The sequence below is a fragment of the Olea europaea genome, unplaced genomic scaffold (genome assembly GCF_002742605.1).
Source record: "Olea europaea var. sylvestris unplaced genomic scaffold, O_europaea_v1 scaffold1408, whole genome shotgun sequence".
In the NCBI taxonomy this organism is placed as follows: Eukaryota; Viridiplantae; Streptophyta; class Magnoliopsida; order Lamiales; family Oleaceae; genus Olea; species Olea europaea.
This window is the reverse complement of record NW_019231606.1, coordinates 188719-210041: the sequence shown is the minus strand read 5'-3', so window position 1 is coordinate 210041 and position 21323 is coordinate 188719. Positions and strand designations below refer to the sequence as shown.

The 21323-nt window shown below is 35.3% G+C and overlaps 1 protein-coding gene across 1 annotated transcript; it reads left to right on the top strand.

Moving 5' to 3' along the window:
- The first annotated feature begins 52 nt into the window (after positions 1-52).
- Positions 53-15026, top strand: LOC111375740 (serine/threonine-protein phosphatase 2A 65 kDa regulatory subunit A beta isoform-like). The gene is made up of 12 exons (XM_022998606.1): positions 53-499; positions 1005-1251; positions 3807-3919; positions 7840-7919; positions 9161-9302; positions 9586-9666; positions 11102-11206; positions 11464-11646; positions 12138-12230; positions 14164-14303; positions 14397-14463; positions 14598-15026. The coding sequence occupies exons 1-12, from the start codon at positions 107-109 to the stop codon at positions 14715-14717; spliced, it is 1764 nt and encodes a 587-aa protein (XP_022854374.1). The 5' UTR covers positions 53-106; the 3' UTR covers positions 14718-15026.
- The last annotated feature ends 6297 nt before the right edge of the window (positions 15027-21323 follow it).

The following is a 21323-nucleotide window of genomic DNA, read 5'->3' as shown; positions in this document are numbered from 1 at the left end:
TTTTTTAATGATTGAAATTTGGTATTTTCTATTGTTTCATTCTTCCGACATATTTGTATTTTCCATTGAATCTCAGTTGCAGCTCAGCAAATTTATCTGAGACACCATGTCTATGGTGGATGAACCATTGTATCCAATAGCAGTACTTATAGATGAGCTAAAGAATGATGATGTGCAACTGCGGCTGAACTCTATACGTAAACTATCCACGATTGCACGCGCCCTAGGGGAGGACAGGACCCGGAAGGAGTTGATCCCATTTTTAAGTGAGAACAATGATGACGACGACGAGGTTCTGCTTGCGATGGCCGAAGAACTGGGTGTGTTTATTCCATACATTGGAGGGGTGGAGCATGCTCATGTGTTGCTCCCACCTTTGGAAGCCCTTTGCACTGTAGAGGAGACTTGTGTTAGGGACAAATCTGTGGAGTCATTGTGTAGAATTGGATTAAAGATGAGGGAGAATGATATGGTTGATTGGTTTATCCCTCTTGTAAAGGTTAGATGAATAACTCATGTTTTGTTCACTATTTCTAGTGCTATGTCCACAACTTCATCTCTGTTAGGCGTCAAGTAGAAAGCTGCTAGTACATTTTGGGAAAATCCTGTCATCTTGATGTATGCTAGACTTCTGGTTTGCTGGCAATATGTTCACATTTATGTCTGAAATCTAAGAAGCAAATAACTTGAATACTCATATCGTGTTTCTCTACATATTGCCTCAAATAGAGATCAATCAACTCTTAAAATGCTTTTTTGGATCAAGCACGTAGGCCTGAAAGAAGGAAACTGAAGGACACATTTGTCCTGCTTTTGGCATAGGCCGGCTTCCAGGGGGTGGTTAGTGCTATTAGATCTGTATGTTTGTTTGCACGTGTACGTCTATGTGTATTGCTTTATCTAGCTTTATGTTTAACCTCTTTGGTGACGTATCAAGTATTGCCATTTATAACATTTTTTTTTCTTATTTGTTTATCTTTTATGCTTGGACAATGTGTATATAGAGGCTGGCAACTGGTGAGTGGTTTACAGCTCGAGTTTCTGCATGTGGACTGTTTCATATTGCTTATGCCTGTGCCCCAGATGTGTTAAAGACAGAGATAAGGTCAATATACAGCCAACTGTGTCAAGATGATATGCCAATGGTGAGAAGGGCTGCTGCAACTAACTTGGGGAAATTTGCTTCTACAGTTGAATCTTCTCATCTCAAGACTGATATCATGTCGATGTTTGAGGATCTTACTCAGGATGGTAATTAATTTCTTAGTTACTCATTTGCATGGTTTTTAGTTACAATTGACAAGGATATTGTCATCTGAGCAATTGAAGACGTTTCTAGAGTTGGCTTTAAAAGTGATAATTAATCTGGTTCACTGAATTGTTTAATCATTTGAAATTTGATCCAAGAGGAATTGGAAGCATAAGTACCACTAACATGTAAATATATTTTAGTTTAGTGATGCACTTATTAAGAGCCTTGCCAAAGATTGTTTGTTGCTTTGGGGGTTTCCCTTCACTGGGTTTGTTTTCAATTTTTGTGGAATTTGGATGCTTTTTTTGTTAGAATGTATGCAAGCATTAAAGGAAGCCAGTTTTTCGAGAATTATATTTTTCATTCGTGAGTGACTGGAAAGAAGGATCTAGCTATTTTGGATTTTCCAGCAATCTGGTAATGAAACAAACACGTAAGAGGATTCAGGTATCCTCCCTCAACTTTATTATCGCTCAAGGCGCCTCATACTGGGCATTCATTAACATCCTTGAATCTTCTGCTTTAAAAGCGCTTTTGTCTAGACTTACACGTCAACTTACGGTAAAGTCCTCAGGACACGAGTCTTGAGGTGACTTAAACATGCTCTCTTTAGTCCTGCCCTTTCTAGGCTTCAGTTTTTCAACCACAGCTTTTTGGGCTGATTTCATGGCTCGTCATCATCTTATTGAGTTGTTTGACACAAACCAAACCTGAAAGGTAAAGGAGAGATTTTGTTGACTGGAGAACACTAATTGAGGTTCTTGGTCTTTAAAGAAACAATGACTTGGAAAAGCTAATTTTAGTTATGGGCTAACATCAGGAATTAAACTCATGCATGGTGGATTCATCTCATCTGCCCTACCCATCTACTCCCACAATTTGAAGTTTGATACCCCCAAGTGATAGCAACTTTTTATTAATAGACAGCTGGTGTCAAGTGATATGTAACTTCACTCTCCTTTTTCTTTTTTCTTTTTCTTGTTTCTATATTTTTATTTTCTTTTCTCTTGAAACAAAATTTTATTGTCAGTAGTTTCACATGTTTTATAGTTTTAGCTCTAGAACCCTGAGGGGTAGCTTAGTGGTCAGGCATTGGGTTTATTCCCCAATGATCACCACTTCGAGTTCTCTCAGGCCACTGAAGTGAATACCCGGCTATAAACTTCAGAGTCCCGTGGGATTAGTCGAGGTGCACGTAAGTTGGCCTGAACACCTATGGTCATTAAAAAAAAAAAAGTTTTAGTTCTAGTTGTTGATATATTACTAATTCGTTAATATATTATTTGCTTCCTTTGTTTATCATTTTATGTTTTTAGTTGAAAATTGGACTTCTAATTTTGCTGAGATGTTTTTATGGATTTTTTATTTGATTTATGTTTATTAAGGATATAATTGTCCATTTTTAGAATTGTTAAAATTATTTTACTGTTTATGTTGAGGATTAAGCTTCAAAGTACCTCGATGCTTTTGTCTCACCTCATGGGGGCACAATGCACTAATACGGATTTAGCATTCTGAAACATGGGCTCTTAGAATATCTTATCAAGGACACATGATATATACGAGGTGGAATGCTAAGGAAATGTGGAAGATACCAAGGATACACTACTTTTATTTGATTTATGTTTATTAAGGATATAATTGTCCATTTTTAGAATTGTTAAAATTATTTTACTGTTTATGTTGAGGATTAAGCTTCAAAGTACCTCGATGCTTTTGTCTCACCTCATGGGGGCACAATGCACTAATACGGATTTAGCATTCTGAAACATGGGCTCTTAGAATATCTTATCAAGGACACATGATATATACGAGGTGGAATGCTAAGGAAATGTGGAAGATACCAAGGATACACTACTTTTGGGGTTCAAAATGTACTTTTAGTTAGAGGAAACGTGTAGAAATATTTCTAGCTTTTGTTTACAAGAAAAAAACTTAAAGAGGATAATATTTAGTAGAATTTTGAAAAAAGATTTCAAAGAGAGTAATTACAGAAGGCTGTGGCACCTTGGGTTGTTTAGCTATTTATAATGTGCTCTAATAAACCATATCAGCTATTCTTTCTTATTCTTTCAAGCTCCCTAATTCAAAAACCTCCTGTTTAATTCAATTGATCACCATATACATGTTTAAATATTGGATTAAGTTTTTCAGCTATCCGTCACAGAGAATTTTGGATGATATGCTCTAAAATATAAATGTCAATGTGCCTTCAATATGTCTTGCCCTACTCGTTTCTGAAAAATTCTCCGCCAATGTTTCATCTCACATATTCATATCTTTGCGTTTAACGTTATATTAGATGATTAAGGATGTAGTCTAGAGATGAGATTAGTCCCTTAATCGTACATTATTGAAAGCCACTTCGGTGGATCAAAACTGTGGAGAGAGCAGATGCTACCAGCTCTAGTTGGGTGAGCCCTGGATCATAGATGATGGGCACACTTTAATTTAGCTGATCTGCTGCCAAATTATAAACAAATATGTTAGTGTTGATCAAATAAAAATGTTGGATGCTGAGCTAATATGCATTCTGTTAATGCTTCTTTTTTAGATCAAGATTCTGTTCGCTTGCTAGCTGTTGAGGGCTGTGCTGCTCTTGGCAAGTTGTTGGAGCCTCAAGATTGTGTTGCGCATATCCTCCCTGTAATTGTCAATTTTTCGCAGGTACGCTTCAAAAAGTAATTGATTTTGCAATGTTGTAGTTCTTATAGTTGGACCTTCTTTCAGAGATTATCATTGTAGCCAGTTTTAAAGTCCTACTTTATGAGGATTCTTGTTCTCTATTTATTTGAGTGGATAAATTTGTTGTTAATACGCAATGCTTTCTTGGAAATTCTGTGACCATCTTTCCTTGTATATGCATTATGTTATTATCTTGTTAGTCTTTTTTGCCGAAACAATGACCCTGTCTTTGATAAGATCATATTAGAAAATATTCCCACAAAGAAGAAGAGTTCCATTGCATTTGAAAGCTGAAGGAAATTAATAATAGAAACTGAATTTCTTTGACCTTTTTCATTTTGTGGCATGTTCATTTTCAGTAATAGTACTGACATTTGGATTTTATCTTTGTTATTTGAACAGTGGGAGTGATAATTATACTAGAAACTGCTACTTGTACTTTTGGATGTTTGCATTTTATACAAGTAGAGCATCAATATTTTGATAAGTGCTTGAATGCCTCATGTGAGATTTCACTATCGTCTCAAAGCTACGCCTTGACTGTTGCTCCTTGGCTTACAGAGGTGCAAGCCTCAGGGCGGTGTGGTGTGCGCTTTTTTATTTTATTTATTTATTTATTTTTCTTATGCTCAAGCTAACTCTAAAACTAGTAAAAATTGGAATTTCAGAATACCTAAGCAACCTACAATTGCTGTTCCACTACAACTTTTTGGCAGCAAAACACTGATGAAGAGATATTTATCACATGACTTCACTTTTTTTTGTCTTTTGAAGTTTTCTTGTTGATGTCCTTCTATTTTCGTTTTCCTTTTTGTACCTTTAGAAGTTTGTTACTAGTTATGGGGAAGGGATAGGGGAAGTAGAGATGGCAATTTGAACCGTCAAAATCGAAAATCGCGTTTAACCGAATCGAATGGGACGAAAAAATCGAACCGATGGTGCAATGGGGCAGATATAATTTTTATTTTAATGAACCTGTTCGTGGCGGTGCGGATATGGTATTTACACCGTCGAACTGAAACCGAACCGATTACCCCCTAAAAAAAAAAAAAAAAAAAACTGAATTGATTATTGGGATTTACACTACTTTTCTATCTAGCCCAAAACAAAACCCCCCCCCCCCCCCCCCCCCACACCAACCAAATAGGGGCCAAACGGGGACTAAATATAAGTTTAAGAGTGTTGCTACAGTGCCCTCAAGGTTGACATCTGGGTTGACACAACACACGCATGAGATGTGGCTTTTTTTTATTATAAGTACAAAAACTCGAAGAAAGCATTTAATGGAGTTTAATTATAAGTACAAAGACTCGAAGAAAGCGTTTAATGGAGATTCCTAACCGTTAATCCTGTATTTCGGAACATGTTTAAATTATGTGAAAAAAATGTTTCTTTTACCAAGCCAATTACATAGATTAAAAGCTTCAGTTGGCACCCAATATTGGACTTCTCTGATAACTGGAGCTAACTGGTTATATATAGTGGAAATTTTACTATTAGATCATCTCAAGCGTAAAAAATTAGTTAATGCTCCCCCCCCAAATTACATCTACATGACTCGACCGGCCAACCCACTTACTATTACCCCATAATAATAGCATTAGTATGACAGTATATAAATGTAAACCCTACTCTTCACAAATCACAAACTCATGCACGACTCTTTTTATTGTTAATTTTTTTCTATTGTATGTAAAAAATTTTACTTCATCATCATACTCTAGAGTTTGTGCAATGTTTAGCGAGAAGGAAGTTGACGAAGAGGTACATTTTTTTTAAATTTAAATCTTAGTTAAGACCATTTCGGAATAGGTAGTATCGTTGTATTTTCTACTTACATTTCTTATTTACTATATAGAAATCAATTTTGAGTGTTGATCTATACTAGTAAGACTTGTGGGGAAGAATGAATCAAGTAACTTCGATGCACAACAATTAAAAATGAAGGAAAAGTTTAGTATTGTTATATTTATAATATTGTTTGTTAAATTTGTATTTTACAATTGAAAATTAGAATAATGTTTGCATTTTCGTTTGGAATATTGTGTTTTTGTTTTCATTGACTTTTTTCATAAATTGTTTTATATCAATTTGATGGATAAACATATAAAAAATAATTTATTTTCGTGGTTATTAACCGAATCGAACCGTGTCAAACCGAACCGATTTATGTGGTTATGGTACCGACCCATAACCGAACCGTTGCCAACCCTAAGGGGAAGGCACCATTGCAAATGGTGGATGAGGAAAAAGAATGTGAAGAAACTGATAATCATGAGGATGATTGAAGGGGGGGGGGGGAACAAGTTTGCTGATGATCCTAAAAAAGATCCAAGTCTTTGGCTTTTTCTAATACTAGCAGTGGATTGCAATAAGAGAATTAAATAAGCCAATGGTTTTCATGAAGATAAAAACTTAGGCTTTTCTCTAATTCTAGTAGTAGTTTACAATTGAGAAATTAAATGCGATGATAATCATCATAAAGATCCGGATTTGGGCTTTGTTCTAATTCTAGTAGTAGATTACGATTTAGTTGAGGATTTATTATTTGCTACTTTATTTATCAACTTTGTGATTGTTTGTGAATTAGGCTTTATTTTTATTATTCTGTTTTATTATGGATTTGTAAGATAGTTTGTGGTTTATTATGAACATGTTTTCGTATTTATTATATTTTTATCTTATTATATAGCTTTTTGTTGTGTTGTGACTTAGGCCTCAATATGCCTTAAGGCTTATGCCTCGCCTCATAGAGGTAAAAGGCTGGGCTCAACAGAATAGTAGAAAATAATTGTTGCTAGAAAATGTAAATATGCTGTTAAACTAATTCAAGAGTGAAGTTGATGGTTTCTGAAGAAGTTTTCCTAGCATGGCAAGAATGCATCATGGAAAGCCTTTGGTGTTTACTACTCTTTACATGTGCTGCCAGTGGCTCTCCTTTGAAGACTACAGACCTCAAAAGAATACCCCCAAGCGAAGTGCATATGTATTTACCCTTCATAATACCTAATTACACCAAATGTTTTAAAGGAAAAAGGGTCCTTGCTCACCTTTTCTAAGGTTGGAAAAATACTCATTGCCTTCCGGGTAAATTCACCCGGGGCATACATCTGAATTCTGAAGTGATGTAACTGTCTTATTGTTTGTCCATGTAATTTGGTGTTTCCCTTCTGATAGCATTCTGTTAAATTATTCAATTGTGGAGTAATATATTGGTTATAACATCAAAAACATAAATTATGAATGAAAATCATCATTGAGGACATAAGAAGATCAATTTGCCACTTTTTACCAACACTTTTGGATATCTTTTTTATTAATTTAGGTTATTCTATAGTTCTTTTTTTTATTTGTTTTTTTGTTTTCTAGTTAGTTTGGTTCCAAAAAATTGTAAATTCTTATTCCCTTAACACCTTGCTACGAAAGGGGTGAAATCATATGCTTATATTTTGACCTTTAAAACACTGGAGATCATAAACTTCCTGATGGGAACTCTACTTTAGGAGCCCTTCCATAATGTTCTCTTGGCTTGTGCCATGTTAAGCAAATTTCAATATGGAAGAGAATAAGCCAACATGATGACATTATTTTCTATTCTCGTAGATTGCCAATAACATTAAGTGACAATATAATGATGCTTCATGAATCATATATTTTCCTGGCAATGATCCTGGAGGGATGGGTCTTTTTGTCTTGTATCAATGGAATTGCTTTTATATATATATATGTTTTTTTATTTTTGGTTACCCTTGACATCATCTGTTGTAGTAATTGGAATTGTACTTTTTTGGATAGAAATAACTCTATATTGCTTTTGAATTTTGAACCATTTTTAACCTATTGAAAGGGGAGATAGCAAGAAAATAATAATATCTAATATGGTCTTTATGGTTATATCTCAGGATAAGTCTTGGAGAGTTCGGTACATGGTGGCAAACCAGTTGTATGAGCTTTATGAAGCTGTGGGACCTGAATCTACTAGGTAATTGTTTATATATATCTTCATTGCTATTCCTTCTACTCATGATACTGTATGCGTGTTCAAATCCTGCTTAGAAACTTGTTCGATGGCTAGAATTATATGCCATCTGCCAAAAATAGGCTATGTTAGTAAGATCCAATCTTTTTTCCCTCACTTTTTTGTTCTATTTGTGTCATGTCATGCAATGTAGATATGGCATGGTTTATGCTAGTAGACATGAAAGTCAAAAACCTTCAATTTTACAACTCCAAGGAGGTGCTGTATTGGAAAATATGTATATTCATATGTATGATGGCTGTATCATAGATTGATGGTGTTTATAGTGTTCTTTTATTTTGATAAGATATGTAAGTTTGCCGATATTTGAAAAAGTGAATGCACAATTTGCAAATATTTGGTTAAGTGTACTAACACTCTTGATTATTACTTGCTTCTTGTGAAGCAAAAGCTTCTATGCACGTTAATGCTAGTGCTTATGTATCATCTCAATGGGATTTTCGTTGTGTTACTTTTAAATGTGATGTTGAGGATGAATGTTCAACGATCATATCAGGACGTAACTTTTTCATTTGGTTACATATAACCACTTGAGCCCCATTTTTAAAACACATTTTTAACTATACATTCTCCCAATAAAATAATTTGAACGTAAACCCTATGCTTTTCCTTTCTCTTTAACTACACATTCTTCAAAAAAAATCATTTTTTTACAGAATCTATTTCTCAAAAATGGGGCTCAACCAGGGCATAGTGTTATAGAGGTGTCACAAGTTCCTGAAATATAAATAGCCTTCACATATAGAATTTGTCATCAGAATGTTGGACATGTCCAATAATGTGCAGAGGTATCAGCATTCAGCACGTTTGACATGAACATGTAGCCTTCTTAGGACTGTCCATGCTATGTAATCTTAATGCCTGGCATCTGTTAAATATGCTTGTAAGTGAACTATTTGTATATCTATTTTGGAACTTGTTTGATTCCCATTTTTTACAAAATACATTTTTCTCTATCTTCTTTTCAACCACACATTTTTCAATAAAATAATATTACACACAAACTCGAAACATTTTCTTATTTTTTAATCACACATTCTCCATCAATTTACTATTCAAAAATGCATTCTTAACATTTTAATGGGGCTCAAACAAGCTCTTAGGTTTCAAGGATGCATATTAATGATCACTACCCTCTTCTAATTTCCTTTTCAAATGATCATGTGATAATATTATGTTCCAAGGATGGATTTGGTTCCTGCTTATGTACGCCTACTTCGAGATAATGAAGCCGAAGTACGCATAGCTGCTGCTGGGAAAGTCACCAAATTCTGTCGGATTCTTAATCCTGAACTTTCTATTCAGCATATTCTTCCCTGTGTGAAGGTAAGAAATCTACGTTAAACAGACTTGTTATCCTTGGTCAGACTTGTTACAAATCTACCATTATGTCCAAAAAATCAAGGTTCTCTATGTCATACGCTTCCTGATTATTTGTCATCTAAAATGGGTATTTGATCCTGCATAGAATGCTCCATGTAACACAGCTGCTTACGAAATAAAATTCTTCATGGACCAGAGTTTAATTTACCTATCGATGAATAATATATTGTTCAAACGATGTGCTCTTTCCTTTCAATATCTTATTATCCGAGGTGACATCTTGTAGGAATTGTCATCGGATTCTTCACAGCATGTTAGGTCTGCTTTGGCTTCTGTTATAATGGGAATGGCTCCTGTGTTAGGGAAGGTAAGATTTCCTTTGTATTCTATGCTGTGAAGTGAAGGGGACTATTTTTGGCAACTTGGCTTAGTTATTGGATTCGTACATGCTTATCTTTGATTGGAGATTCTGTATTTCAAGAGAATGGAACTATTGAAGGGAATAAATCATGGACTAGCAACATGGTAGTCATTTCCATCTGCAGTCACCTCTTTTTTCTTGCTCAAGGTATATAACTTAAGAAGAAACGGGAAGATCCAGTCTTATGGTTAGAGGCCCCTGCATCTGTGATCCAGGGGTTAAAAAAAAAAAAAGAACCACACTCAAGCCTTTAGGAATATTCCCTGGCTGAACATTGGAACAAGTGGCAATGGGGTTTTCTTTGATTGAGCGAAGCTCTTAACACAAACCTAACACGAGCAGTTGAAGGTCTATGAAGACCAGAACAGTGGTGCTGAGACCCTAGATCAAACTGCTATGACTCCCAGAAAAGCATAAATGGCTATGCTACCATGTAATGGAAGCTGATTTTATTGATACTTAATAATTGATATTATTTAAACAATTGCCAATTTGTTTTAGGAAACTATGTTTTCTGTCTATGTATAATTGTAGGGTCACTTACTGCTTTTAACGTTCCACCCAAATCTGTCTGAGCATTATTTTATAGGGTCACGACAGCCTACATATCGATAGAATTACTGCAATTAAGGGTAGCATATTTAAAAGGAAAGATTCAATTTATACAAAACCAGAAAGAGAATTTTGAAGATTAGGGAATTACAATGAAAAATTTCAACGATGTGTATCATATATATTTGTAAGAATCGTTTAATGCACCTATATTGTGGTTGTGGAACCACCTGTTGTCAGTCGCATTTTGACCCGTCTCTTGATGTGCATTCTTGGTATCTGTGGAAACAGAAGTTCTATTGACTCTCAAACTGGTATTTAGATGTTATTTGAAAAATTGAAAATAAAAGAAAACATGTCTTAGATGCCTGCATGACTCTCTTGTAAGTTGCAGGGTAAGTATTGGCTTCAGATCTGGAGATGGGGGTTTGGCATGAGTGTTGGGGTGGGGTTTTCAGTGTACTGTTCTTACTGCTCCCATTGCTGTTGCAATAAGTCACCAAAACCCTATTAATAGATAGGAACACATTCCAACCAATTCCCAAAAAATATAAATTTGTATTTTGATTATCCCTACCTTATTGACCGCAACTTCTGTATTTATTATTGCCTTCATTGCTGGCAGATGCACTCCTCTCTTTCTTGAGTGGAGGAGTTCTCACTTCGTATTATCTTAAATGGAAATTGAAATTTGTTGTGCAAATATGTGAATGTTTTCACTCAGTAGTTTCATCATCAATGTACTTTTCACGATTTGCATTTTCTTAGTGGGACTGTGAGTCTGTTATGATTGCAGCAGGTTTTAACCTTTTTTTTATGGTTGGTGCAGGATGCAACAATTGAGCAACTTCTTCCAATATTTCTTTCCCTTTTGAAGGATGAATTTCCTGATGTACGACTCAATATTATTAGCAAACTGGATCAAGTCAATCAGGTTTGTGGTGTTTTGAGATGTGGGACCTTTTTCATTCATTCATTCACTCTCTCTCTCTCTCTCTCTCTCTCTCTCTCTCTCTCTTTTTGGGTCAAATACTTCTTTTCCAACCTATTACTACTTGATTGCCCGTATTGATTTTTTGTCATCTGTAGCTTATGCAAATCCTACTTCATTATTAATATTTCTGCACTTTGATCTTATGGATTGAAGATGATTATTCTTAGTGGTGAAATTGAAACTGCTCAATTTTGCAGGTTATCGGAATTGATTTGCTATCCCAATCTTTATTACCAGCTATAGTTGAGCTAGCAGAGGATAGGCATTGGAGGGTTCGCCTTGCGATTATAGAGTATATACCTTTATTGGCTAGTCAATTGGGTGTAGGATTTTTTGATGATAAGCTTGGTGCCCTTTGCATGCAGTGGCTACAGGACAAGGTTAGCGTTTCTCTCATGATCGGCTAGCAGTTGGACTCTGGAGTTATATAAAATAAGATTTTGTACCATCTGTGGTTTGGTTATGTTTTTAATCTTTACTGGCAGTTAATGGTGACTGTCTGTTCGAAGTTTAAATAGATGTCTATGTTGTGGCTTCTTTCTGTCGTTTCATTGATAAAGTTCAGAAAAATCTGTTAATAAGGCAATGTAAGCTTGTACATTTTGTGGTCACCAAAAGTAATCAATGCCTTTTATATGAACACTACAAATGAAACTCGCGTCTTTTTCTATTCTCTTTTTCTCTGTCAAGCATCTATCTTCTTTCCCATTTTGTGCTTCACTTTGGTTATCTTGTTGAATGAACGAATATCTTTTTCCTTCCATCGTCACTGCTAGTCTCCATTCTCCCTTTTCTTCTGTTGATGCCCATCGAGGGGAAAAAGGCATTCAAATGAAGAAATCTTTGTGCCTAACATTTGTTGTCAATGCAGGTTTACTCTATTCGAGATGCTGCTGCTAATAATTTGAAACGACTTGCTGAAGAATTTGGTCCAGAGTGGGCAATGCAGCATATAGTTCCTCAGGTTTGTTGATGATGCTATTAGAAATCTTTCATTTCCTTGTGCTTGACTATATGGGTTAGAAATACTAATTCTTGCAAATAAATTTACTGCCAATATGGTAACCCTTAGCTTTTTCCTGGTAGCTTCAGTCAAAGCAGTTTTGCAGATTATCGTTTTAGCTTCTTAATTGATGTATACCAAGTGTTTGTTGGAACACATTTCTGTAAATCAGTAGAAAGTTGATGTTATCCAGAAGAAGACAGAAGGTCTATTAGTTAGTGATAACAACTTTTATGGCGGGAGGAAAAGATTGTTGTTAGATGGTTTAAGACATTTGGTTGGGATTTAAGATATTTCTTTCAAAGTGAAAGGTTTGTGAGGGTCTTACCACTATGAAAGGAGGGTCCTACCACTATGAAAGGAGAAAAATTGTAGTAAATAAAAAAGAACAGTGGAAGAAGCATGGATGTCAAAAGAAAAGCAGACTGTTTCCCAACCTTGCATATTTGATTCCGAGTACCATTTGAGAATGAATAGGCTTTTGTATGTATGAATTGAAGAATGCAAGGGATAGTCACCAACTTTATACTGATATTATTTGTTTCCAAACAAAATGGCCATTTTTAGTTAAAAAAGATTAATGACACACTTTTAATTGACATATGGTTGGCTAGTCTCTGGGCTCTAACATTCAATTCATTGATTATATTCCATGACTCGAAATCCACTATATCATTGATGTGTAAGCTGAAATGTTTCCTTGGACATTGATAGATTTGACTGACCTAATATATATTTGAAGTCGGATAGATTCACTTGGCTTCTTAAAGCCACCCTTGCTCCTTCAAGACTAGCTGAAAGACTAAATTTTCATTACACATCCACCAAGTTGCCTCAATCTTTTTCTTCAGGAGGTTATGTAATACAACTCTTCGATTCCTGTGGTCTAATATTAATACAGCTAAGAAACATGTCAATTTTATCACAATTATATCTGACTGACCTAATATATATTTGAAGTCGGATAGATTCACTTGGCTTCTTAAAGCCACCCTTGCTCCTTCAAGACTAGCTGAAAGACTAAATTTTCATTACACATCCACCAAGTTGCCTCAATCTTTTTCTTCAGGAGGTTATGTAATACAACTCTTCGATTCCTGTGGTCTAATATTAATACAGCTAAGAAACATGTCAATTTTATCACAATTATATAGCATATGGACTTTTTGAATGTTTAGAGAAGATGAGACACAAACCTCATCTGTACTTTCTTCAGCATGGAAGTTTTACATGATATTTTTAATATTGTCTCATTGTTCAACTTCAAAATTTGTTGGTATTTGGTTTGTAGTTGATTGTGCTTGTTAATTTAAGCCCCCTATTCGAGCCTCATTAAATTACATTTCATTACATTTTATTTATCTCTCTCTTATTTTCAACCACACAATCTTCTATAAAATAATATTACACATAAATTGAAAAATTTTCCTTCTTTTTCAATCTCTCATTTTTAAAAAAAATACTATTCCTCCCATTTTCATTACCAAAAATGGGGATCAAACGGGGGCTAATTGTTAGTTCAGAATTTCAGCTTCGGCTAAAGTCTTGTTCTTTCTAGTAAATAGGCCCGAACCCTGTCTCAGTGTCTTGTGGCAGCTATACTGTACTTTTAGAGCTTGAAAGTTTTTAATTTTAAATCTGTAATTATTTGGATTTACCTTACTCTGCTTGTAATAATATATTTGCATAGTTATTGTGAAAGATAAATGGTTATAAATCCCTCCTCCTTCTCTTTTTGTAAAGTGATCAAGCTGAAAGAGAGCAGAAGGATTGAGTGTTTGCCGGTGTAAAAAAGATGTTCCATATTGGACATCTGTTTTTAAATTCTTCGGGTTTTTTTTTTTTTTTTTTTTTTTTATGGATCAATGAAATACTTTACCCATCTGCTATGCAGGTTTTAGATATGATAAAAAATCCACATTATTTGTACCGGATGACTGTTCTTAGTGCAATTTCATTACTTGCCCCTGTCATGGGTCCTGAGATAACATGTTCTCAGCTGTTGCCTGTGGTTGCTACGGCATCAAAAGACAGGTAGTTGTATTACCGGTACTTATATTTGTTTTATGTTTTTTTTTTTTTAAATTTTTTTTATATATAAATTTGACATTCTATGTCATTTCACAGAGTGGCCAACATTAAATTTAATGTGGCCAAGGTGTTGCAGTCCCTTATTCCCATAGTTGATCCACCGGTATGCTTTTCGCTAGTGAAATTTGATTTGTGAACCGGTCTCTATGATCTTATTTTTATTTTTTATTTTTCTTTTTTCCTTTGCATTCTTAGCCTTATTATTTTCAACCGTCTAAAGTTCTTGTTCCTCCAAAGGTGGTGGAGACAACCATCCGACCCTGTTTGGTTGAGCTCACTGAGGACCCTGATGTTGATGTCCGGTTTTTTGCCAATCAAGCACTTCAGTCAATTGATAATGTCATGATGTCGAGCTAGACGAGCTCCTTCTGTGGAGAGTTCATATCTGGAGTTCTCTTTTGAATATCCTTTTCATTTGGTTCTTCGACAACTTAGTTTGACTGTAAAAACCTTATTGTTATGATCCACTAGTACTTTCCTTCTCCTCAACGATGTTCAAGTTGTTATCAGCGTAGACGGTCTCTGGGCTCCTGAAGTTTTTTACTTGTAAAAGGGTTACGTTTATGAACAGATGAGTTTCAGGAAACGGGAAAGGTTAGCTTCTTGGCCTTGGAAATTATGTGAATGTGGTATTCGTAGTATGTTTTAAGCAACTTATTTTTGTTTCCCTGGTATGAATTTTTTTTTTTTTTTTTTTATAATTAACAATGACATATTTGGTAGTGAAGAATAATTACTTATTTATAGTAAAATAGAAGTTATTTCCAAAATAAGTAATTAGTTTTCTACGTTGGCTTTACTTGTAAGTGAACTTTTTTAAGCTAAAGACCTTCAATGTTTTCAATTACATATTAATTGTGTTATTGCATTTCGCTTGTAAGGCTATTCTATGCATCTTACGAACTAGAATTTTGTTACATGTACATCAAGAATTACATAATTGGTTATATAATGTCACATTATACTTTATCATTAGACAGTTTAAAACACTGTTAGTTTTTTCTTCAAATCATTTTACAACATTTTCTAGCACACTTTCAGGATGTTTTTCAGAACAAATGGCATAATCCTACAAACTAACGTGTACGTGAATGGGGACGGTCAATCAAATAATTAGAGGTGAATTGTATCATAGATCACTAAACTTCTCAAGTATTTTTCCATGATCTCTCAACTTTCAAATGTGATGCTTGTCCTTCATTCTGATGGATTCTGTTGGAGGAATGTTAACATGGCTAACTAAAATATTATGTCTCATGTCAACGCTATTAACTTTATTCGACTAGGACAAAAGGTACTCTCAAATCATCAATGAACTTATGCTTTTATTATTAAATGATTATTATAATTTAAAATATTTCTATATGGTCATTGAACTTTTAAAAGTGTTTCTCAATGGAATAAGGGATATGTTGCAGGTACAAATGTCTGTTTTCAAACCCTTGCTAGACAAAACACAATTGCGCGCTCTGGCGTAATTTTTTTTTTTCATGCGGGACCGACCCCTACCCCTATATGAAATGCTCTCTACGAAGAGCATTTTCCATGGAATAAATAACTTGCAAATTTTCCAAACATGAAATCATTTCCTATGTCTATTCGTGCTTTGCAATTGAATATTTCAGATATTAAGTTGATTTAAACGAGTTATGATTGAAACTATTTTCATCTCGCAACTCCACCCCGACTTAGAAATTCATCTACAAAGTAGCTGGACGAAACACAGGTCATAGTCTCATTGTCCAAGAGTGGTGAAAGTTTTTTCCCTACTTAGGCAATCAGGCTACAGAATGTACAAAAAGGCAACAAAATTCTTTAAGTTTTCTGTAGTCTGTCTCTAGTAACTTGATTTTATTTTTTAGTCAATACTTATTGTAATAAAAAATTATTTAGTTATTTTAGTTTTTGTTATCTAATTGGGCCCAAAACTTGGACAATTTTTATTTTTTATTTTTAAATTCAATTTGGACTAAAAGTCCAAACCAACTAACCGAACTGATTTTGTTCAGTTCTGTTTGATTTAAGAGTTATAGTGGGTTGGTTTGAATCAAAATTCACCCAAACCGATTAATTTGGTTTTGGTTTCGAGTTGGAGTAAAAACCAACCCAAACCAAACCGCGTCCAGACCTATTCGTGATAATTAATATCATTAATCATATTTATGGCTACTTTACTTTTCAAAAAATGTATTAGTCTTAAAGTCATGAAAGAAAGGAATATGTACTATTTCGTTTACAATTTATCTATTTCCACTTTGATCTCTTAACTATTAAGAAAAAATCATATAGATGCAAATTAACTATTTGGCATAACAAATTGACTTGAATAAAGACTTACTAGACATGACATTCCTATTAGTTGTCAAATAAATTATATGCAACACAACTAAAAAATTTGAGGTTCTACATAAAAAGGGTGCTAGGATATCATACCATAAAGAGTTGAATCAAGAAAAAAGAAAAGAAATTCTTCCTAATCGAAAATCCATGCGATCACATGGCTATAAGCCTGCAGCTGCATGGCTTAGCCATCTTACTCTTAGTCCCTAAGCAAATTACCATGCAATCGTACAGGCCTATAGACCATGTGATCACATGGGTCTGAGTCAAGGGACCAAAAATTTGGTCTCTAAAACTCTTTAGCTATGCACTTTGGTCCTTCTTCATTCATTTTCAATTCATTGTCCTTTTTCCTCCTCCAATTGGCCCTAACACTTTCAAAAATTTGTCTTGAGGTTTGACACAACTTTTAAGCTATTGCAATTTGGTTTCCAAACTTTAGATTTCTTGCACTTTAGCCTCTTTTTTTGTTTTTGTTTTTGTTTTTGTTTTTGTTTTTTTGTTTTTTTTTCCAATTTTGCTATTCTCATCGATCTCTACCTACAAAGTACAATTTACGTAGAATTAAGCTATATTTCATAGAAAAAAAAATCATCTTTAGTGGCCTAAATAAGTGTACAAATTACACATATCCGTGTCACTTGAAGGTAATGCAATTTTGTACATTCACAATAATATTGCTCTCACATTTATTTTCTCTTATTACCCCCCCGATACCAAAACACTATTGTGACTCATGTCTTTCATTCATCCCATACCTAAATATATCTATACAAGTTACTGCCTTGACTGTCGAAGTGCTTATGGCCACCTCCTTCACCTTTGGAGAATGACATGTGTTCCTAATGGTTTGTTCTAGTGTGCATAAGCCATGTGCATGGACATGAGTGGAGCTAAGATATATCGACCACATCTCCTATGTAGAAATCAAGGTCAACAAAATGACGTCATCTATAGAAAACTGTACTATTAACCACGANGACAAGAGCCTCCTATATGTAGACTCCATGAGTAAATGAATAGGATAAGCCCTAAAATGAATAGAAATGGGCAAGAGAGGAGAACAGCCGAGGCTGTGTTAGAATCACTCAACCAATTTGATAGGAGCAGTCTAACTGAATCTGATGCGAGGAAGCACATTTCCTTATTTTTAGGAGTGGGAATAAAAGTTGTTATCCACCTGTTGGAACCTTGTTGGTAGGACTAGAATATTCCTTTTGTATGTATTTGCTTATATTGTATTTTGTGTATATATATAGTGGACGAAAGGAATGAAATCTGTGAGAAAATTAATACACAAATACCTTGATTTCTTACTTGGTATCAGAGCCTCTATGGCTAACACCGGTACAAAGAGCCAATCTGCTCCAGATGAGTCGAGCACCATACTATCCACTGAAAGTGTAGTGAATTAGGTTTCACCATTTGGGATGAATCTCACCCAAGCACCATCAGTGAAACTGGACAAGAATAATTTCTTGTTGTAGAAAAACATGATTATGCCTATAATCAAAGGACATAATCTAGAAGGCTACCTGTTGGGGACAAAGCCATGTCCACCAAAGTTCCTAGTTGCATAGACCACCACTGCTGGAGAAGTAGCAGTAGAGATGGCTCAAAACCCTGAGTATAACAGATGGATTTCAGCTGACCAACTATTAATGGGTTGGTTGTACTCATCCATGACTCCAGAAATAGCTATGAGAGTTATGGGATGTACCAGTTCGAGCAGTTTATGGACTGCAATAGAAGAAAGCTATGGCATACTGAACAAATCAAGAGTCGTCTTCCTCACTGGAGAACTACAGAGGAGAAGGAAAGGCTCCTTGACCATGGATCAATATCTTGCTACTATAAAACAGCTAGCTGATAACTTGCAAATAGCTGGAAAGACCATTGATCATAGTGATCTTGTTACTCAAGTTCTATTAGGACTTGATGAAGAATATACTCCCATTGTGGTGCAAATTAACAGCAAGGATAACATGTCCTGGCATGAACTATCATTAGTGCTAATGACCTTTGAAAGCAGACTTGAGTATTTAACTCAAGTTAGGAACAACTTTGCATCAGTAAACATTGGACAGTCAAGTGTACAGCTCACCCAAAGAGCTGGTTCAGGTGGTGGCAGAACTTTTAGAGGAACTAACAGTGGCAGATCCTTGAATCTTAGAGGTAGAGCTAGAGGAAGGGGCAGAGCTGGCAGACTAAATGAAAACAGAGGACCTTGTCAAATTTGTGGACTCAACAATCACTCAGCTAGCTGGTGCTTTAATAGATATGATGATAGATACATGGGCAGCAGACCCAACAATCAAAATTATCAGAACAATACCTCAGCTCCCACCACTTATGTTGCCTCACCAAGAACTCATGAAGATCCAGCTTGGTATGCAGACTCTGGTGCAAGCAACCATGTGACAGCTGACAAAGGTAATCTGATTATTGTCAAGAATATAAAGGTAATGAAAAACTGCTAGTTGGTGATGAAAATTCTTTACACATTGAACACGTTGGAAAAGGAAATATTGCCACAATGTATGATAAATCTCTTGCACTTAATAATCTGTTGCATGTTCCCACAATTAAGAAGAACCTAATCAGTGTTTCTCAGCTTACAAGTGATAACAATGTATTTATGAAATTTTTCCCTGATTGTTGTGTTATTAAGGATCTACAAATGAAGAGGAGATTGCTGCAAGGAATGCTTAAGGATGGGTTATACCAGCTGAGGTTGCCAAATTCCAATTCCAAGCTTACAACCAAAGAGTCAGATCATCAAAATAATTCCAACTGCTTCTCAGTAAACTTCAAATGTGATGAGTAACCCAAAAGTGTCAAGTCAATAGAGTCAGAACTTGATGTTTGGCATAGGAGACTAGGCCATCCTTCAAATCATGTGCTGAGTCAAGTCCTAAAGTCCTGTAATAAACGTGTTAAAGCTAATTAAATTCCACATTTCTATGAATCCTGTCAGTCAGGTAAATCTCATGCATTGCCCTTTAATGTATCCTCCTCACATGCATCAAACCCTTTGGATCTTGTACACACTAATGTCTGGGGACCAGCACCAAAAAATCTACCTTAGGATTTAGGTACTATATAATCTTTGTAGATGACCATAGCAGATTTACTTGGATCTATCCTATGAGACATAAATCTGAGGCACTAAATATCTTCATTCAATTCAAAACAATAGTGGAAAACCAGTTGGAAAGAAAGATCAAAATACTTCAGTCAGACTGGGAAGGAGAGTTTAGAAGTTTTAACAAAATTGCCTTCGAATCAGGAATTGAACTTAGATACTCTTGTCCATACACTTCTGTACAAAATGGTAGAGTTGAAAGGAAACATAGACACATTTGCTAACACTTTTGGCTCAAGCTCAAATGCCCTTATACTGTTGGTGGGAATCATTTAGCACAGCAACCTATTTAATAAACAGACTACCTACTGCTGTATTGCAAAACAAATCACCCTTCCAGGCCCTGTATAGAACTAACTTTGATTACGAAAGGTTAAAAATTTTTGGTTGTGCTTGTTATCCTTGCCTTAGACCTTACCAAAAGCACAAGTTCAATTTTCACTCTCAAAAGTGTGTTTTCCTTGGCTATAGTGACTCACACAAAGGTTATAAATGCCTAAGTTCAAGTGGTAGAATCTACATATCCAGGCATGTGGTGTTCAACGAATTAGAATTTCCCTTTAAAACTGGTTTCCTAAACAGATTGGTTCAACCACAAACTTCTGAAACAGTCATAAGTCTTCTCCCATTTCATGTTGAGTCCAATCAAAAGACAATTCCTCAAACTGCAGCTGATAATTCATTCTGATGCATCACCTGTTGCAGATTTTCCTAACAGAGAATCAAATCCTGAAGTTGAAGGTGAAATGAGTGAAGGAAATAATGAGACTGAGATAAATCAAGGAGCATTAGATGATCATGAGATAGTTAGTACCCAACAAGATGGATGTAGTGTTAAGGATATTGGAAATGATATAGACATCCAGAACTAAAATGCAACACAAGGTACTGGACATCATATGGTTACTAGAAGCAAGGATGGAATTTTCAAACCAAAAGTCTATACAAATCAGGCACCGAGAAGATTAGTGGAAGTTGAACCACAAACTGTTGATGATGCCTTGATGAGTAATAGCTGGAAGAAGGCAATGGAAGAAGAGTATGATGCTCTAATGAAAAATAAAACATGGACTTTGGTACCTCCTATGGCTGGAATGAAAATAGTTGGCAACAAATGGGTATTTAGATTGAAGTATGACTCAGAAGGTAAAGTGCAAAGGTACAAAGCTAGGCTGGTTGTGCAAAAGGGTTCCTCCAAACACCTGGAATAGATTTTGGTGAAACTTTTAGCCCTGTTATTAAGGCATCAACCCTGAAGATTATTTTGACACTTGCTGTGTCTAGAGATTGGCAGATCAGACAGGTAGATGTGAATAATGCATTCCTGAATGGGAAGCTGAATGAGGTAGTGTACATGAATCAGCCACAAGGGTTCATAGATGAGAAAAATCCTATGTTTGTGTGCAAATTGGAAAAGGCCTTGTATGGACTGTGGCAAGCTCCAAGAGCATGGCATGAGGAGCTGAAGAGCACTTTGT